At 34.6% G+C, this 19482-nt stretch overlaps 1 protein-coding gene across 6 annotated transcripts in view; it reads right to left on the bottom strand.

Annotated features, from left to right (window-relative positions):
* The window catches only part of CCSER2 (coiled-coil serine rich protein 2), a 159456-nt gene that overhangs the window by 51639 nt on the left and 88335 nt on the right, over positions 1 to 19482 (bottom strand). For all 6 annotated transcript variants that reach the window (XM_029932048.1, XM_029932047.1, XM_029932049.1 and 3 more), the window contains one exon: positions 12562 to 12757. In XM_029932048.1, the coding sequence (XP_029787908.1) occupies positions 12562 to 12757 (196 nt within the window). The remainder of the gene's footprint in view (positions 1 to 12561; positions 12758 to 19482) is intronic.

The raw sequence follows: 19482 nt of genomic DNA, 5'->3' as shown, positions 1-19482 counted from the left end.
TGCTGTATCATTGGACTTAATGAAATGTTTAGAGGTGCAGTAGGCATGACTTTGAGGAGATAATGAAAGAAAATGCAAAATGCTTATTGATTCATGATGTGGTTTCATCTCAGCTTGGGCAAACCATGCAGTATTTAATACATAGTAGCAGAATATTTACTATTGAAGCATGAAAAGATGTGAGTTCTTTGTGTGCAATCTTTCATTTATGCATGTAAGAGGGTTTTCTTTTTTTTTTTTTTTTTAATATTTTTTACATTGTAGTACTTGTTTTGCTTGTTGGGGGTGTTTGCTTATTTAATACATTCCACAAGGACAGAAATTACATGATGTTTTTTTTTTTTCCCCTAGGAAGTGTGTCTTGGGTTTTTCCCTTATTTTCTTTACCTTTTTTTTTTCTCTTCTTTTTTTTGGCGGTGGGGGTGGTTATGTTTAAATGAAGTTGCTTTTACAACACCAAAGACTTAATCATCCATTTCCTATATAAAAGGTAGCTACATTTTTGCATGGACCTCAAGTATATTGTAGTATAGAGGTGTAATTTAAGGAAAGGTATTAAGCAGGCTGTGTTTTAGCTTATGGGCAAGTAGTAATTTCTGTATAAGTCTAATTACATGAAATAGAAGTTGGGGTTTTGATTTTTTACTTTGCTTTTCTGTTTGGAGTGTCATTGTAACTACTGTATTGTAAATGACGGAAAATAATTGCATATGTTAAAAAAATAAATTGTGTTACATTCAAAAAATAAAAAATAAAAAATAAATAAGTGCTTCAGAGAGGTCATCCTAACAAATGATTGGGATAAATTATATTTTTAAAATAGAAAAATCTGATGTTCAAATTGATTAGAACATTGTTTTATATAGATAGATTCTGTAGTATTTTAAGGAATTATTATTTATAAATTTCTTCTGTTTAGATTTTTTTATTGAACCCAATTGTATATAACTGAGTCAGGATCCTTTTCTATAGGTTTCTTCTGTCATTTGAAAATACTGTTGTAAATTTCTTCTAACTTTCTAATGAAAAAGTATTTAATTCTTCAAACCATCTGTTTACTATAGTATGAAATAACTAAATAACTGCTTCTATACTACTGAGTTTTTCTCAACATTTGCTTTTAAAATTCTTCTGTGTCTGTTTAGTAGATACTTCAGCACATATGTCTGGGCTTTCTATTCTTTTCTACTGCTTTATGTTTCTATTTGTGTCAATATTATATCCTGCTCTAAAGAGTTTCCTCATAGCCTCCTTTCTCTTTTTGTCTTTCTCATTCTTTGGTGTTAACAATTGTGGAGTCATTTTGATGAATACCACAAATAAAGGTGTTTTGACTTGGGGTAAAACGTTATTGCATCTATAAACAGTAGTGGGAAGAACTATAGGTTCCAATCATGCAGTCAGTTTGCAACCTTGCCCTTTGTAACACATCATTTTTATAATTATTAATGCTTATATGTTTTCCTAGACTATAAGGTAGTTGTCTGGGTTACTACATTAATATCCACGGAGTAAATTAATTTTTTAAACATTTAGCCTTCCGATAGAACATTTTACTTTCTTCAAATCTTTTATACAAAGTTTTGCAGGCTTCTTTGTAAAACATCACAAACATCTTTCAGCAAATTTATTGATGATTTAATGCTTTATTGATGCAGCGATCATTTCATTATTCCAATTTAAATCCATGACTTATTATCTTGGAATTTTGAGTATAGCACTGTTTATATTTTAGAATAGGTTTATTTTGGGGGGGAATCATGACCCACAATAAGAAATACATTTATATCACAACCAAGTATATATATTTTTGAATTTGTGTGCATGTATGTATGTGTACATATATCTAAATAAGGAGGGATGAAGAGATGATGGATAGACACATACTGATATCACATCAAAAATGTTCCACAAAACAATATTTGTCTTTGCTACATGTAATGCCTCTTGATAGTTCCTACACTATTCTACTTTATTAGGAAAAAAAATTCTAGTTATAATGGTCAAAATTTATTTCAAAACCCACTAACCAGTTGTATAGTTTTAAGAACAATGCACAACATACAAGAATTGTGTCTTCTTTTTATCTTCATTATTATTACATCTTAGTACTCAACAAGTGTTAATAATAAAATATACTAAATGATGAAATAACACTAATTTAATGAGTATTAAAGTAAATGGAATTAGCTTTTTGAGCAGCCACATAAAATTTTGAGCAATGCAAGCAATTAAAAACCCCTGACTTTCATATTTTTATTGCTGTTGTTGCCATTATTGTACTATCTAACATTTATTAATTGCTTTCTATGCATCAGACATTATGTTTATAGCACTTTATCTGAATTTCCTCATGCATTCTTTGTAATAGTCCTCAGAAAGGAGTTATTATAATCTCTGTATCTTTTATAGAGAATTTATTCAAGACCATACAGCAAAGTGGAGGAACTGGTCTAAATTAAAATTCTAATTTTTTGAAATTACATTCATTCTTATTAACTTCATCATTAATACCTAGAAATTTAGCATTATCCCAATTATCCCACAACCAAAAACAATTGAAATAACAGGTAAATGAATAAATAAACACACACACACACACACACACACACACACACACACACACACTAAAATACTATTCATCAATAAAAAGTAATGAACTGCTGATTCAAAACAGATGAATATCAAAACCATTATGGTGAGTGAAAGGATCCAGAAACAAAAAGGGTACACACTGGATGATCTCATTTAGATGAAATTCTAGAAAGGGCAAAAGTTAGTAACAGAAAGAACAATGGATGCCTGGAATAGGTTTGAGAGGACTGATGGCAAAGGGACATGAGAAGATTTTAGTAGCTGTAGAAATGTTCTTTATCTTGATTATAGTAGTGGTGGTTATACAACTATACACATATTCATCAAAATACAAACTAAATATGTAAAATGGGTGCACATTTTTGAATGTAACTTCTACCTTAATAAAATTTTATACTTTTCTAATTTGATGCTTCTTCCTCTTCACTATCCTTTCCCTTCCTAAATAAGCCATTAGGTGAGACAGAGCAAGATAAGTCTCTGCCCAAAAAACGCTGAAGTAGAAAACACGTCCCTGCAGGGAAGCAGCTTACCAGGCATGTCAGAGCCCACAACAGTGAAAAGGACATACGTGGGTGGAATAGGGAAACAATGAGATAGCAGAGTCAAACCTGAGCAGAACAAGAAGGGCAAATGCACTACCGGTAGCCTGGTGTGCGCTATCAGAGTCTAGGCAGACTGAGGTGGGCATCCACACATGGATGGCCTGGAGAGGCCTACCAGAGCTGAAGCAGCATAAAAAGGGCATCTATATAAGAAAAGAAATAGTGCCATGTGTCAGAAAAAATTATGGCAAGGATGGTGTCCATGCGTAGGCATTAACTGACATGTGGTATCAAGCCCAAGCAGAGTAAAGAAGCATCCATACGGAGAGGGAGACTGGTGTGGGGTGTCAGAACCCAGGGGTCTGAGTGACAAGGAGTCAGAGCCCAAGTAGCATAAGGAAGGCGTACGCAGTGGATGAGAAGAAGCTATGCATGGAGAACTCACTAAGGTACAGAATCCTAATAGGGTGAGGAGAGCAACTACACAGGACAGGTGGTAACAGCAGTGGCAGAAAACTGCTTGCACTGAAGAGAACTGATGAAATGAATAAATATATTAAGGAAAACAGAAACCAATTTTCTCACTGCTGGAGGAGAAAATTATAAATACAGAAAAAGAGAGATGTTGTATTAGACTGGAATTAAAATTATAAGTATAAATCCACAGTTTTCAATATATAGAGGCAGATACAGAAATATAGTCACTAGAATGCATACAAACACCTATAAATACATGCATTTACGCTCACACCCCTTGGAAGGGCTTAAGGGCACTGACAACTCAATCGCAATAAGCACATCTAGCCCCCAGATCTTGCTTCTAAATACCATTTCCCACTAGAAGGAACCAGGGTTCCTTGAAAAAATTGGCTGTTTCTGGACAGGAATAGGAAAAACACTAAATAATAAGAATGGGACAACTTGCATTGCCACAAATCCCTTCAAACAGTATTTTTAAATACCGATTCGGCCATGTCACTCATCTGACTTATGAGTGTCTCTTAAAGAATACACTCAAGCTCCTTTTGTGGCATACAGGCCCTTTATAATATGCTCTAAACCTATCACTGCTGTCTCTAACACCCTACATTTTAACTATATCCCATTGTGAACTGATTTTTGAATAAGACATGTACTTTTTCAATAACCTTTTATTTTTTTCCAAAATGGTAAATATATGTTGTAGAAAATGAGAAATTAGAAAATGTAGATTAAAAAGCACCTGGGTGGCTCAGCTGGTTAAGTATCCAACTAACTCTTGGGTTTCAGCTCAAGTCATGATCCCGCGTTTCATGAGTTCAAGCCCTGCAACAGGTTCTGCATTGGCAGCAATGAGCCTGCTTGGGATTCTCTCTCTCTCTCTCTCTCTCTCTCTCTCTCTCTCTCTCTCCCCCTCCCCTACTTCTGATGGCTCTCTTTCAAAATAAGTAAACTTAAAAAAAAAAGAAAAAAAGGTGATCTACATTTTATTTAATGTAGATTAAAGAAAAAAAGACACCACATTTTCATCATCCAGTATTATCACTATTAAAACCTTCATGCATTTCCTTCTGGAAATATACATAGATATATGTAAAGATATATGATTATAATACACATACTATTCTATAACCTATCTTTAACCAACAATACTTATCTTTCCATTTCAGCAAATTTCTGTCTCATCTAATATAGAAGCCATATTCAAATTTTCCAATTGGCCTAAAATGTCCTCTATAGTTGATCTGTCAACCAATATCCAAGTCAGAATTTCACATTACATCTAGTTGTCCTTTAAATTTCTTTTAATGTAGCACTTTCAACTCCCTGCATCAATTTTTTAGGACCCTGACAAGCTAAAGGGATATTACTATTTTTCCTACAGAAAAAAATTTTTTTCTGCAGCATTTCCTACAGAATGTCCAACCATATGAAATTGTCCTTCCTCTCTTACTCTTCTATTACCTGTTTAGCCTGTAAAAAGAAACGTGTGAGCAATGACTTGAGGAACGGAAATTAAATGCTTCTGGCTAGAATCTATTATGCACAATTATGTGCATCACAAGAGCAGATACATATTACAAGCTAACTCAACTCATTAGTAATGGGAAAACTATCTCTACATTAGGGTGATGAAGTTTGATCTCCCCAATGAACAAGTATGGTTTTCTCTTGCAACCATAAATAATTTATATGGTGTTACTTCAGCACTATGTGAGCTGACTAGGAACCCCCTCCCTATTCACCTCACAGTTATAACAACACTTGATAATTCTGGCATAAAGCAGAAATTTCTTTAGGGTTTGCACAATAATGTTTCCCTAATTTTATCATACTCTCTACATTTATTTGCTGGCACTCTTCAGCAAAATTCAATCATATTTCATTAAGGATTTAGTTATTGAAATACAGATGTAACTTTAGTTACTGAAATATAGTCCCACAATAAATGCAGTATAAATACTTAATTTTTCTTGTTAATAAACATTTTTAAAGTAATAAGTAGTATATATTAATAGTTACCTCAAAGTGTACCAAGTGAGCACTGGTTTGTCTGGCTTTCTCTTTATTATCTTAGGTACTCATGGGTTTTCCCCACAGTCATTATGACAAATGCAGCTCATACTCTCAAGAACCGATACATTTGTTCATGTTGATTCCACTGGTTTCCTCCACAAATTCTTCACCTGATAAACTCAACTTGCAGTTTCACATCTTCTCTTATGATGGCAGAGAGTGAATTTCTTCATCTACATTCCCAGAGCAATTGTTCTATTTCACATACTACATAAAGATACTTCTAGTTTAATATTTAGTTGCATATCTTTTTCACTCCCTGACTTGTCTTTCACAAGTAAGAACAATATCTTTCACCACTGTTATTTACAATTTGATTCACAGATCAGTTCTGGCACAAACTATTTTCTGTCTGTGACACAGTAAAATAAAAAGCTTGCACCTGACTACAAATCAATTGGTCATTAAACACAGTTTAGTTTTGGCTCAGTCTTTTTCTTTGATAGCAAAAATTTCTGTTCTAAAAGGATGAAATGTCTCCATTTCTATTATGGAAAGAGCTACTTTAACTCCCCAGGGATTAGTAACAAACACTTTTACAGACTACTTTGAATAGCACTGTCCAATTATCAATTTACTCTCATTGTCAGGAATAAAAAATGAGTATGAAAACAACCGTTTGTAGAGAAAGAAGACAGTGTGCAGGAGTGAGGACCATGGGCATGTCAAAATACCTCTTCTGAGTAAGTCACTGCATCTGGATCTTCCTACAACCAAAGAGATGTACAGTACCTAGTGGGCACCTCTGGATTTTGGAGGCAACATAGTTCTCATCTGAGTGTGTTATTCTGGCCCATTTACCAAGTGACCCAAATAGCTGCTAGTTTTGAGTAGAGCCCAGAAGGTTCTATAACAGGCCAAGGCTGCTATGCAAGCTGCTCTGCCCCTTGGATCATATGATCCAGCGGATCCCATGAGATGAAAGTATCAGTGACAAACAGGGATACTGTCTGGAAACTATAGTAGGCCTTTGTAGACCGTTTTAAGTTCAGGCCCTTATGATTTGGAGCAAGGCCCAGTCATCGTCTGCAGATAATTACTGTTCTTTTGAGATACAACTTTTGACCTGCTACTAGGTCTTAGTAGTGACTGCATGGTTAATCTTGGGCCACCAAGTTACCATGCTACCTGAGCTGCCCATCACGAATCGGATATTATCTAACACACAAAGTCATAAAGTTGGGAGTGCACAGAAACATTCTATCATCAAATGGAAGTTGTATAAGTGTGATCGGGCCTGAAGAGGCCCTAAGGATACTAGTAAGGTATGTGAAGAAGTGGCTCAAATGCCATGGTCCCCCTCTCCTGCTATACTGTCTTCTCTATGACCTCATGGGGAGTTCCTTAAAATCAGTTGACAGAGGAGGAGACTCCTGTTTGGTTTCATACCATATGCACACAACACCTGCAAGTGGACAGCTGCAGCACTATTGCTCCTTTCTGGTATATCCTGGAAAAACAGCAGAGCAGGGAAATCCTCACAGCGGGCAGAACTTCAAGTAATGCATGTGGCTATTCACTTTGCTTAGAAGAAAAAATGTCCAGACATGTGATTATATACCAATTCATGGACCAATGGTCAGGGACTTAGAAGAAACATGATTGAAAAACCAGTGAGAAGGAAATCTGGGGAACAGGTATGTGTATAGGCCCTCTGTGAATAAGCAAAAAATGTGAAGATATTTATGCTTCATGTGAATGCTCACCAAAAGGTAATCTCAGCAGAAAAAGATTTAAAAAATTAAGTGGACAGTCTGATCCGTTCCACAGATACCGGTCTGCCTCTTTCTCTAGCCACCTCCGTCATCATCCAGAATGGCTCATGAACAAAATGGCAGTGGTGGCAGGGATGCAAGTTATGCAGACACTCAGCAACATGGCCACATTGGCAATGGTCACTATATAGTGTCTACCTTGCCAGGAGCAGAGATCAATACTGAGTCCCTGATATGGCACCACTCCCTGGATGATTAGCCAGCTCCTGGTGGCAGGCTGATTATACTAGACCACTTCCATCATGGAAAGAATGATGTTTTGTCCTCACTGTAAATAGACACTTACTCTGGATATGGATTTGCTTCTCTGTTCACAATACCAAAACTACCATCGATGGCCTTACAGAATGCCTCCCCAAAGTAGGTGGGCCTCATCCAATCTGCTGAAGGCCTGAATAGAAGAAAAGCTGGAGTAAGGGAAAATTCACTGTCTTTCAGTCTGTCTTCAAACCAGGGACTTTCGTCTTCTGCTGTCTTTGAACCTAGACTCATGCTGAAACTTATATTGTTGGCTTTCCTAGTTCCCAGGCCTTCAGACTCAGACTCAGACTTCAGACTAGAACTCAGAGTCAGACTTAGACTTCAGACTCAGATAGAACAAGCTTGCCAACTGCTGATCTTGGGATTTCTTAACTTTCATAGCCACATTGAGTCAATTCTTTATAATAAACTTCTTTATTCTCTCTCTCTCTCTCTCTCTCAGATGTTTTTTTTTGTAGACTCAGACTAAGTCCAAAGGTAATTCCTTCAAACTGGTAATAGACATTAAGGGGAAATCTAGAAATAAAAATGTCATTTCTCATTTGTCCTTATCTAGTAGAGCCTCTTAATCAGGTCCTGAAGACCAAGAAAATAAAGACAGCAATGAGAGGCCATTAGATTAAGGAATAACCAGAAACTAAGGCAGGTAAGGCATTTATAAAAATTTGTTTAAAATTAATCTAACATACATTTATTGAGTACTAAGTAACAGAAATTTTACATATTTATATGTAAAGTCCCCTGGAGCTCTATAAAATTCTATTGTTTCCTCTAAGAATTAGGCTATAGAAATCATTTTTATGCTATTTATATTTTTGTTAATCATTTCTCATTAGTTTCCTTTTGTGAATTTAATTCAATCTTATAAGGGAAATGGTTTAACTAAACCACTAAAAATAATCAAGGAAAATATTTCTGTCTGAATTTAAGGAACATTGCCTTGGGGTAAGTCATCTGGAGGAGAGAACACCAAAGTAAGAGAACCAAAGAGGTGATGAAACTACCTCTTTCTTTGTGAACATTCTTCTTTCTGAGCTAGTACTCAGTCAAATCTTGCATGGCTCAGTCAAAATATGCGGACCCCAGTGACTCCTCCCTGTAATCAGTTTCTTTTGAGTAGACACTGGTTACAAGTGCTTATTTCAGTACTTATGTTTGCAAATGAGTGCAAAACTGCACCTCTCTAATAGCAAATCCAGCCAACAACAACAATGTGCAAAGAATAAAATTTTGAGCTGTGACACTCTGCAGTTTCATTAAGGAAGCATTTGTACAGCTAAAGTAATTTTTGAAGTATTTTTCTCTATATTTTTAAAAAGATGACTTTTGATCAGAGATACTTTTGTCTTCTCTTTCTCTTAAACCTGTACTAAAATGATAGTGAAGAAAATTTTAAAAACTTATAAATCACAATGATAAAGAGAATTATAGAGGGGCCAGAAACTTTAATAAGTGATTTAGCAGGACTGGAGAAAGACATGTGAAGTCCGTATAGATGGGGAATATGGAAAAAAAAAGAACCAATTCGCCCTGCAAAATCCAATGAGGGCCAAAATGCTAGATACAGACAAAAGTAAGAATATGACCCATCAGGGTTAAAGATGTTGGAAGTTAATTGTAAGTCTGTATAAGGCAAGAACAATACAACAATACAACAACCTAAGAAGGAAAAATCCTCCAATCAATAGATATAGCGGGTCCTCCACCATCTATACAGTCCTGTAAAATCAAGCCAGCCAACTGACCAGCCCAGGTAACATACGAAGAGTCCTAAATCAACTTTCTAGTTCCTCACTCCTAAATATTAATGAACAATAATCAATCATTAGATATTTGAAGAAAGATTCCAATAGAAAGAGAAATCAAAGTTAACATAAAATGACTCTTTGGAAACAGAGATAATGCAAGGAACCTGAGAAACCTTAACAAAACCTAACAGAAATACTCCATTAATATAGTTACTGACAAAACAAAAACTGAATGCTATGAATAAGGAATGGTATATTATAAAGAGTTCTGAAAAATTAAGAATACAATTGCCAAGATAAATAATTCAACAGAAAATGAGAACTGGAATGTGATGTTGAGGAAGTATAGCAGAAAAGATAATCAAATCTAAAGGAAAATATGAAAGAAAAAGATAAAAGATTGAGAGTCAATTCAGAAGTTCTAGTTTGTAATTACCAAGAATTCCAGAAAGAGAAAATGGGACAAAAATAAAATCATGGAAATAGCTTAAGAAAATTTCACACTACATGAATCTCCAGAAAGACTACTAAGTTACCCAGACATTCAATGGGAAACATACAAACAACTACAACAAAACTCAAATCCCAGGACATCACTGTGAAACTGCAGAATCCCAGAAATAAAAGATTAGAGTGCCAGGGGGAAAAAGACTATAAATCTCTCAAAGAAATAAAAACAAGAAATATAAAATGTAAAAGGGATCAGAATGTAGACTTTTCTCAGTGGCTAACCTGAATCCTAGAAAAGTAATGCATTCAGATTTCTAAAGAAAACTCACTTCCACTCCAGTCAAATCATTAATATCATACAGAAAAGCAGATGAAAGAAATTTTCAGTAATGTAATGACTAAAAAATGTTACCATCCATTTGCTCCCTCTTAGAAAGTAAAGATATACTATAGTAAAATGAGAGAGTAAACTAAAACAAAACAAAACAAACAACAACAACAACAACAACAAAAAGAAGATATGCAGGAAATGTCGGACCCAATCCCAGGCTATGACAAAAGGAAGTAAGTCCCTGCATGATAGCTCTAGAAAAATCTTCAGATGGTAATCTGTTCAGATGAGAAAAGGTTGACACCTGGGTGGCTCAGTCAGCTAAGTGTCTGACTCTTCATTTCAGCCTAAGTCATAATCCCACCGTTTGAGCCCCGCATCATTGTCAGTGCAGAGCTTGCCTAGGATCCTCCGTCCCTCCCTCCCTCTCTCTCTCTCTCTCTCTCCCTCCCTCTACAATTCATGCAGTGTATGCGGTCTCTCTCAAATAAACAAACCTTATAAAAAAAAAAAAAAGGGTTGACTGAGATGAAGGACAGAAATACTGCATTTTCATTAAGCCTGGATACTATGTGGATTTTTCAAAACTATGTGTATGTATCACACTGAACTTCTCTAAGTTTAGTAGTATTATTAAATAGGAAAAAATTAAGAGGCAGTTATATGAAATTTTAAACTCATTCAGCTTTTAACTTCTATTAGCATTTAGGGAAATTTCAAAGATGCCCTAAAAAGATTCTGCAATTTTTCTTCTCATAATTTTGTTTGCACTGCATAATTAAAAAGTAAAGTTAATTTGATCAATGTTTACCATAAAATTTCAGAAGTCATAATGACAGAAAAGAGCCATTAAGAGAGTCACAGTTTTTCTTTTAAATGTCTTATTAATTCACGTATTCTTTCCTGAAGTATGCTACTTCTGTCATTATTAGACATGGCCTGGTCTGATTAGCTGACATTTACATGCTTCATGTTTCAGGGCAATAAATCCAGAAACAAAAGAGAGTATACAGTATACCTAATACAATGATGGATTCAAAGTATGTATCTAACATTTTGGCTATTCCCCATTCCTTCTACCTCCTCTTTGCTCTGACTCAGAAGCTCCTGATGAGAAACTCTCCCCAGACTAGTGAACAGAGAAACACTACAAACCAGAGTCTATCTTCTAGTTACAGTTAAAAGTGTAAGCTCTATCTAGGTCTGGATATTTCAATCATGTATCCGAGTATCTCAGATCATAAAAAGATCCTCCGCTTTCTTGTTCCTAGTCGTAGCATGGAAAAGCTTCTTTCAAAAGGCAGTCCAACACCCACAAGAATAGAGAAGAGCAGTCCAGAGAATCCATAATCAAGTACTTATATAACAATTTACGTAACTTTAACTGGATATTTACACTAATCATTATTAACACAGGAGCCAAATTTCACTTCAACTAGCTTTTACTGAGCATATATCATGAGTCTGGTTTTGATAGAAATTCTAAGAATTGGTCCCTGCTCATAAGAAGCTACAACATATAACCCTGAGGAAGGTAATCCAGAAAATAAATTCAGGAGAAAAGCAAGATCATTCTTTCTCAACCATAATTTTAAGCAAAAATTGGCTAGGCTACAAAAGCAAACAAACCATAGCTTTAGAACTAACCAAAAGATACCCATGATTTAAAATTAATACTGTTAGGGGCACCTGGGTGGCCTAGTCGGCCTAGTGCTGACAGCTCAGAGCCTGGGGCCTGCTTCAGATTCTGTGTTTCTTTCCTTCCCGTACTTACACTCAGTCTCTCTCTCAAAAATAAATAAACATTAAAAAATAAAAATCAGTATTTTATTCCTTAGTTTTGTAAGGAAGATTAAACTTGAAAGTCTGAAACAAAAGTTAAATTATATGATTATGATTATGTAGGTAAAAACTGCTGTTGATTTCCCAGTTAGCTGAAATTATAACAGCCACTGATGATTAAATGCCTGAAAACTATATTTCAGGTATCAGATCTCTAAATTCACAACTCTTTCTAACTGTATCAACACCCTATAATGCAGGTACTATAAAAATGAGAAAATAGGAGGAAAACTGGTTTGCCAAATATTACATAGCCCATAAATGTTGGGGACTATACTGACAGCATCACACAAAAACCCATGTTTTTTTTCTCCCACAGAAGTTTGTTATGTACTATTTACAAGCATTATTTCTACAAAAATCAAAATAGACATTAGAAACCCAATTAACTTTTTTTAAAAAGTCAATTCATTTTGCAGTTCACAATATCAGAGCTAAAAATGTTCATATGAACTCACCTGATGCAGCAGACGTTTCAGTTTAAGTAACTGAGTTTTTACAGCAGTGCAATCTTGGACCATGTGCCGGAGCGTCATCTCATCCAGTATCACTGTATTTTCAGGTACATCTACAAACATCTTCTGAGCCTGGAAAAAGGGGGTCCCTCCATAGCTTTCAAAATGACCCAAAGGAGATTCTCTATAGGGAGAGCCTCTGGAAGGGCAGGGGAAAAAGTTGGAAGGAAAAGATATACAATATAATTTCAGAAAAAAAAGGGTAATGAAATTATTGCAGTGGTTATTACATATCAGTTATCATTATCAAAAAACCTTTGACTTTTGCTTACCTCAGACACTAAATTTGTTTCCACCAAAAGTTCCAATCAGTTCTTGTTCTCATTAATACAATTTTACCTTTTGTATTCCCTCCCCTTTTTATGTATTTTACACACTGGTTGAATAAACCATATTCCTTAGGAAATGGAAGAGAAAGAAAAAACTCTTGGGAAAGTTCTTGCCTGAAAAAAATTACACTTATTTTCTTTGCCTGAATGGATTGTTTGCTCTTTAGCTTTTAATTTTAACTGGTCTCTTGAACTTCATTTTTTTAGCTCCATTATCTTTACTATCTATCTTCATTCTAAATTTGGTCACATATACCTGGATTCCTATTTCTTCTAAGTCCCAGCAAACAGTTAAGACAAACTGCTATTTTTACATTATTGATAAGTCTTCTTTTCCAATAAAGATTAAACTTGATTTTATAAAAGTCTTATGCACACCACATATTTCCAATGTTAAACTTTATTTTAAAAAGTCTACTTAAAGAAAGTTTAAACTTCCCTTTAGTTTCATACAATATGAATGCTGAAAAAGCAGACAAAAAGCCCACAAAAACTGGGGCTGATGTGTTTCATAGATGTGAAGAACACAATGCTTTAATCAGAAGTCATTAGCTAAAGCAATTTTAAATTACTACACTCATATAACACATGATTCCAGTTGGTTCTTCAGACATGAACTTGTTACACATGTGAGACCTCAATACATAAAATAACACACTGAATGAGTACTCTCTCCAATATGATGGCCATATTAACGTATCAGGATTCAAGGTAAATTCATGACCACTAAATTTGCAAAAGTCACAACACATTAAATTTTAACCACACAGAAAAAGTAGAAACACTAAATTTTCTCCACTATATTTCTAGTTTGTAACAAATATTCCCAAATCTCTAAACTCTTAAATATTCAATATGAACTTGGTTTTCACAAAATTATTTTTCTGAAACTGTTTCTCATATTAGATTTCATACTTGACTTTTGTTTTAAACCAAGAAAAAAATTTAAGAATTTAAAAATTAAGACTCTAATATGTTTACATATACTTCTGCCTTATTCTTGTTGGTTCAAAATATAGTTGAATTATAAAATTTCAAATACTGATCAATTAATTAATATGAATTCACCATCCATTACTGAATAGATTGGTAATCTATACATAGAATGATGAAAAATAAATAATAATAAAAAGTTAGCAAAACTGTAAGACAAAAATATAGAATCATCTGGCATATGAAGAGTAGAGATAAGAGCTATGTTTCAGAGAAAAACAGTTAACATATTTTGGAAGGTTTTCTTGGGCAGCAAAGAACTTGGGATGAACTATAAAGTATGAGGTTTAAGTTTGGATGAAATGAAAGGGAAGGCTTTCTAGAATAAGAAAATAAAAAGCAACAGCACAAAGTGCAAGGCATGATTCAGGGACAAGAGGACTCTTAAATATGGCTTATGAGACCAGAGATAGCCTAAATCCAACTTACTCTTCAACTTCATCTCTCAACACATCTTAATCCATAGCCAATTACCTGAGATTGCCAAAGCATGCTACAATCTCCCACATCTCTAAACCTATGTCAACCTCTCCATACTCCTAGCTGGGCTATTTACCCTGCCCTCCACTGCACACTTGATCTGAAGAATGATAACTCCTTTTCATCTTAAATTAGTTGGCATTTCCTCAGGGAAAGCTTCCTTAATCCTCTAAAGCAGGGCTTGGTACCTCCACAGGTGTCCTTATAGAGCCCTCTTGGGACCCGACTACTCTACTTGACACAGTATATTGTGTTCATGTGCAATCTGTGCCAAATTACATACTCCATGAAGACAAAGACTGTGTATTCTTTCCCTCTATATCAAAAACAGTTAGCTTTTGTTTATTTTTGTTGTTGTTGCTTTCACTGAATGATTAAGGAGCATGGATTTTAACCAGTAGGTTGTTTCTTTTTAAGCTTTCATCTCTTAGATAATAAAGTTCTTTAGTTGTACATTAAGAAGCACAACTTTAAAATTATAATCTAGAAGCAGTCACATTTAAAAGTACCAGTTAGTAATCAAATTAAACTTTATTTTCTATTTTACCAAATGAACAAAACAAAAATCAGAGAGATAAGATACTGAAGGAGACTGGTCTGCAGTCTTTAATATAAAAATCAGGTACAGAATAAGGCTTATTTTAGATTGACTAAATGTGAACCACGTGCAAGGAACTAATGAATTAAAAACATTTCAAAGAAAGAGTCACACAAGTCTTTATCACTAACAATAGAGAGTAAAATATTTGGTATCCAGAAAAACCATAGTGGTATAAAAGAACCGTCTCTTGTCTAGGATTAATGTTTAAATCCTGGCTGATAGTAACTAGCTACTGAAAATACTCAATATCTTTGGGCCATAGTTTATTTAATTCTCAATGTTCGCCAGGGCACACCAAATAAAGTTTATATACCTTAGCTTGTATTTCAAATACTTCCATCATGAGATCCCAAATGAAACTTCTATCTTCTCCTAGTTCTAAAATGCTACTTCCTCCAAATACCCTCAAATAAATAAAACTAGCACTTTAGGATCCTTAACTTATTTTGTATAAATTAAAGAAATCTATATAGCTATCACCTCTAATTAGATTGCAAGCCCTTTGAAAATAGGGCCATACCTTATTCATTTTTATATTATCTGCATAGATAATCTGAATTCAAATCTCATCTCTGTCACTTATTAGCTAGTAACAGGACAAGTTACTTTATCTATCCTTCATTTTCTTGATCTATAAATTAAGGATAATAAGAGTACTTACTTCATTAGGTTGGTATTAAGTCTCATATGAGCTAATATACGTTAAAGTGCTTGGAACAGTTCCTGATATACAGTAAATGTTAAATAAAAATAACTGCTATTTTACTTTATACTATTATATACTAGAATGCCATATACCCTTTCACCCATATTCCTCAGATGGTAAATTTTAACACAATTTGTTTATACTTGTGTATTTGGTACCAAACCATCTGACAAAACACTGGAAATAACATAACACCTTCGCAAAGTTTGCCAGAAAAAAAAAAAAATGAAGATAACTGATGGGCAAAAGAAGACAAAGATGGAACAGAAAGAAATTTGTAACATAGGTTATTTCAGAAAATTAAAAAAAAATTTAATAATGTCTTTAATAGGAAAGTAAAAAAAAATGACAGAGATAATGAGGATTCTGAGATTTCACATTCTGGAAAGATGATGCAGTTCACATATAGGAATCTGAACCTTTGAAACCCTTGAAAATGAGAGGTAAAATCACTTTCCAAGAGTACAGGCACAAACCCAGGGATGAAGACATAAAGAAGGTAAAGAAAACTAAACATCAGATAATAGAAGAATTACTGAAAACAACACCTCATATTAAACTGGCAGTGTGTTGGCAAAGGCAGAATCTATGTAGCTGACCACAGGCCAGGTAGTTGAACGAACATGAAGAAATGAATGAACCAATATGGTTATTGGGTGAGGGCAAAAATGAGTTCAGAGTAACAGAAGCATGAAAAAGAAATGTCCACCATCATCACCAATATTATTTAACATTGTTTCATAAGTATAGCAAAGAAAATCACCCCCACCCCAATGAGATCAGGATAACCACAAAAAGGAAGAGAGAAGCTTTTTTTTAACCCATTTAAATTGAATCCATATGATAGCACCTGACAGTCAATCCACACACCTAATAATCATATTACTGCATAATCATTATTGCAGTTTTAAAGGAATCTCCCTAAATTATGTGGCTGTACCTATAGATTTATGCTCTTTCCCACTTCAACCCAAGCTTTTTGATCACTAACATATGTGAATCTGTGCTAATCTTAAAGTTTGTGATTCACACATCAGACTATCCAATAGAGAAGCATGTGTGAGAGACCGGAAGATTTAGAATTTTCTTCTTACTTTATTTCCTAATCTGAGTTGCACTTTGACCTCACAAAATCTTTAGTGTTTCTTTTTTCACCATTAATAAAAAGTTAAATATGTATTTTTATGTTCGTGGTTATTACATTCTTTTTAATGGTAAATATGACACAATCTCAATCACACTCCCACCAAATTAGTTTGTGAATATCAACAAAGTGATTCTAAAGTTTATATGAACAGGAAAGAGTCAGAATAATGAATACCTCAGAGGAGTAAAGTCAGAATACTAACAGTGATTTCCAAACTTACCACATAAAGTGACAGTAATCAAGACTGTGGTACTGATGAATAAACAGATCAGTGGAACAAAACAGAGAATCCAAAAATATATCCTCATATATAGTCAACTGATCTTTGACAAAGAGCAAAGGCAATTCAAAGGAGACAGAATAAGACAAATACCATATGATCTAGTAATCCCACCATATGAACTACTAATTTACACAAAGAAAACAAAACCACTAATTCAAAAAGATACTTGTACCCTTATGTTTATTCCAGCATAGCCAAGATATGGAAGCAACCCGAGTGTCCACTGATAGATAAACAGGTAAAGAAGATGTGGTATGTATACACACACACACACACTCACATACATATACACACACACAAATATTACTCAGTTGTTTAAAAAAAAAGACCTTGCCATCTGCAATAACATGAATGGACCTAGAAGGTATTATCCTAGGTGAAATAAATCAGAAAGAAAAGATAAATACCATAATTTCACTTATATGTGGAATTTAAAAAAGAAATGCATAAAGAAATAAAAAGAAATAAAAAGACTCTTAAGTACAGAGAACAAATTGATGGTTATCAGGGGGATCTGGGCTGGGGGATGGGTGAAATGAATAAAGGGTATTAACAGGTACAAACTTCCAGTTATAAAATAACTAAGTCACAGAGATGAAAAGCACAGCACAGGGAATAATGTCAATTGTATTGAAGTTTTAGTGACAGATGAGGACTCTATTTATCATGATGAGTACTGAGTAATGTACAAAAATGCTGAATCAATATATTGTACACCTGAAACTAATATAACACTATATGTTATTATACTTAAAAAAAAGGAAGGAAGGAAGGAAGGAAGGAAGGAAGGAAGGAAGGAAGGAAGGAAAAGAAAGAAAGAAAGCCAGCCAAGGGAAAAACTCCAAAAGACAAAAACAAAGGAGAAAAAATAATCTTTTTGAGATATTAGAAAAACTAGATACCCATATCCAAAAATCCATTCACACTGTTCACAAAAATGAATTCAACATGAATCAAAGTCCTAAATATAAAATGTAAATCCACAAGATAATAAGGAAGAAACTTCAGGTGATACCGGGTTTGGCAATAACTTCATAGAAAAACACAAAAAGTACACTCATGAAAGATAACAATTATAAACTGGACTGCCTAAAATTTAAAACATCTGTTCTTTGAAAATCACCATTAGGAGACTGGAAAGGCAAGTCATAGACCAGGACAAAATATTTGTAAAATATCTGACAAAGAACTGGTATCTAAAATATGCTGGAGCGCCTGGGTGGCTCAGTCGGTTAAGCCTCCGACTTCGGCTCAGGTCAGATCTCACGTTCGTGGGTTCGAGCCCCGAGTCAGGCTCTGTGCTGACAGCTAGCTCAGAACCTGGAGCCTGCTTCTAGTTCTGTGTCTCCTTCTCTCTCTGCCCCTCCCCCTCTCATGCTCTGTCTCTCTCTGTATCAAAAATAAATAAAACATTATTAAAAAAAAATGCAAAAAAATTCTTAAAATTCAACAAGAAAACCAACAACCAAATTTTAAAATGGGTGCCTGTGTCCCTCAGTCGGCTGAGTGTCTGACTTTGGCTCACATCATGATCTCACAGTTCGTGTGTTCAAGCCCTTAATCGGGCTCTGTGCTGACAGCTCAGAGCCTACAGCCTGCTTCAGATTTTGTGTCTCCCTCTCTCTCTCTCTCTGCCTTTCCCCACTCAGGCTCTGTCTCTCTCTCTCTCTCAAAAATAAACATTAAAAAAATTTTTTTAATGAGCAAAAGTTCTAAACAGACATCTCACTAAAGATAAACAAATGACAAATAACTTGTGAATAAATGTTCAACATTATGTAACATTTGGCAACTATATAATAAAACAACAATGAGATATCGCCACACACCTATTAGAATGGTTAAAATCCTCACCAAATGCTGGTGAGGATGTATAACAAAAGGAGCTCTGACTCATGGCTGGAGAAAACGCAAATTATACAGCCAATTTGGCAGTTTCTTACTAACCTTAATATCTTACTATATAATTCAGCAAATGTGCTTGATATTTACCAAAATGAGTTCAAAATTTACACCTGCAAATGTTCAGAGCAGCTTTATTCGTAGTTGCCAAATTTTGGAAGTAATTAAGATGTCTTTTAGGAAGTGAACGGATAAACAAACTAGTACATCCAGACAATGGACTATTATTTAGTGATAAAAAGAAACGAGCTATCAAGCCATGAAAAGGCATGTTAGGAAAGGTAAATAGATATTGATGAGTGAAAGAAACCAATCTGAAAACAGTACATACAACTATATGGCATTCTGGAAAAGGCAAAAGACAATAAAAAGATCAGTGTTTGCCTTGGTTGGGAGTGGGAGGAAAAAGAAGGGATAATACAC

The sequence above is a fragment of the Suricata suricatta genome, chromosome 2 (genome assembly GCF_006229205.1).
Source record: "Suricata suricatta isolate VVHF042 chromosome 2, meerkat_22Aug2017_6uvM2_HiC, whole genome shotgun sequence".
Lineage (NCBI taxonomy): Eukaryota > Metazoa > Chordata > Mammalia > Carnivora > Herpestidae > Suricata > Suricata suricatta.
This window is presented reverse-complemented; position numbering and strand designations above follow the sequence as displayed.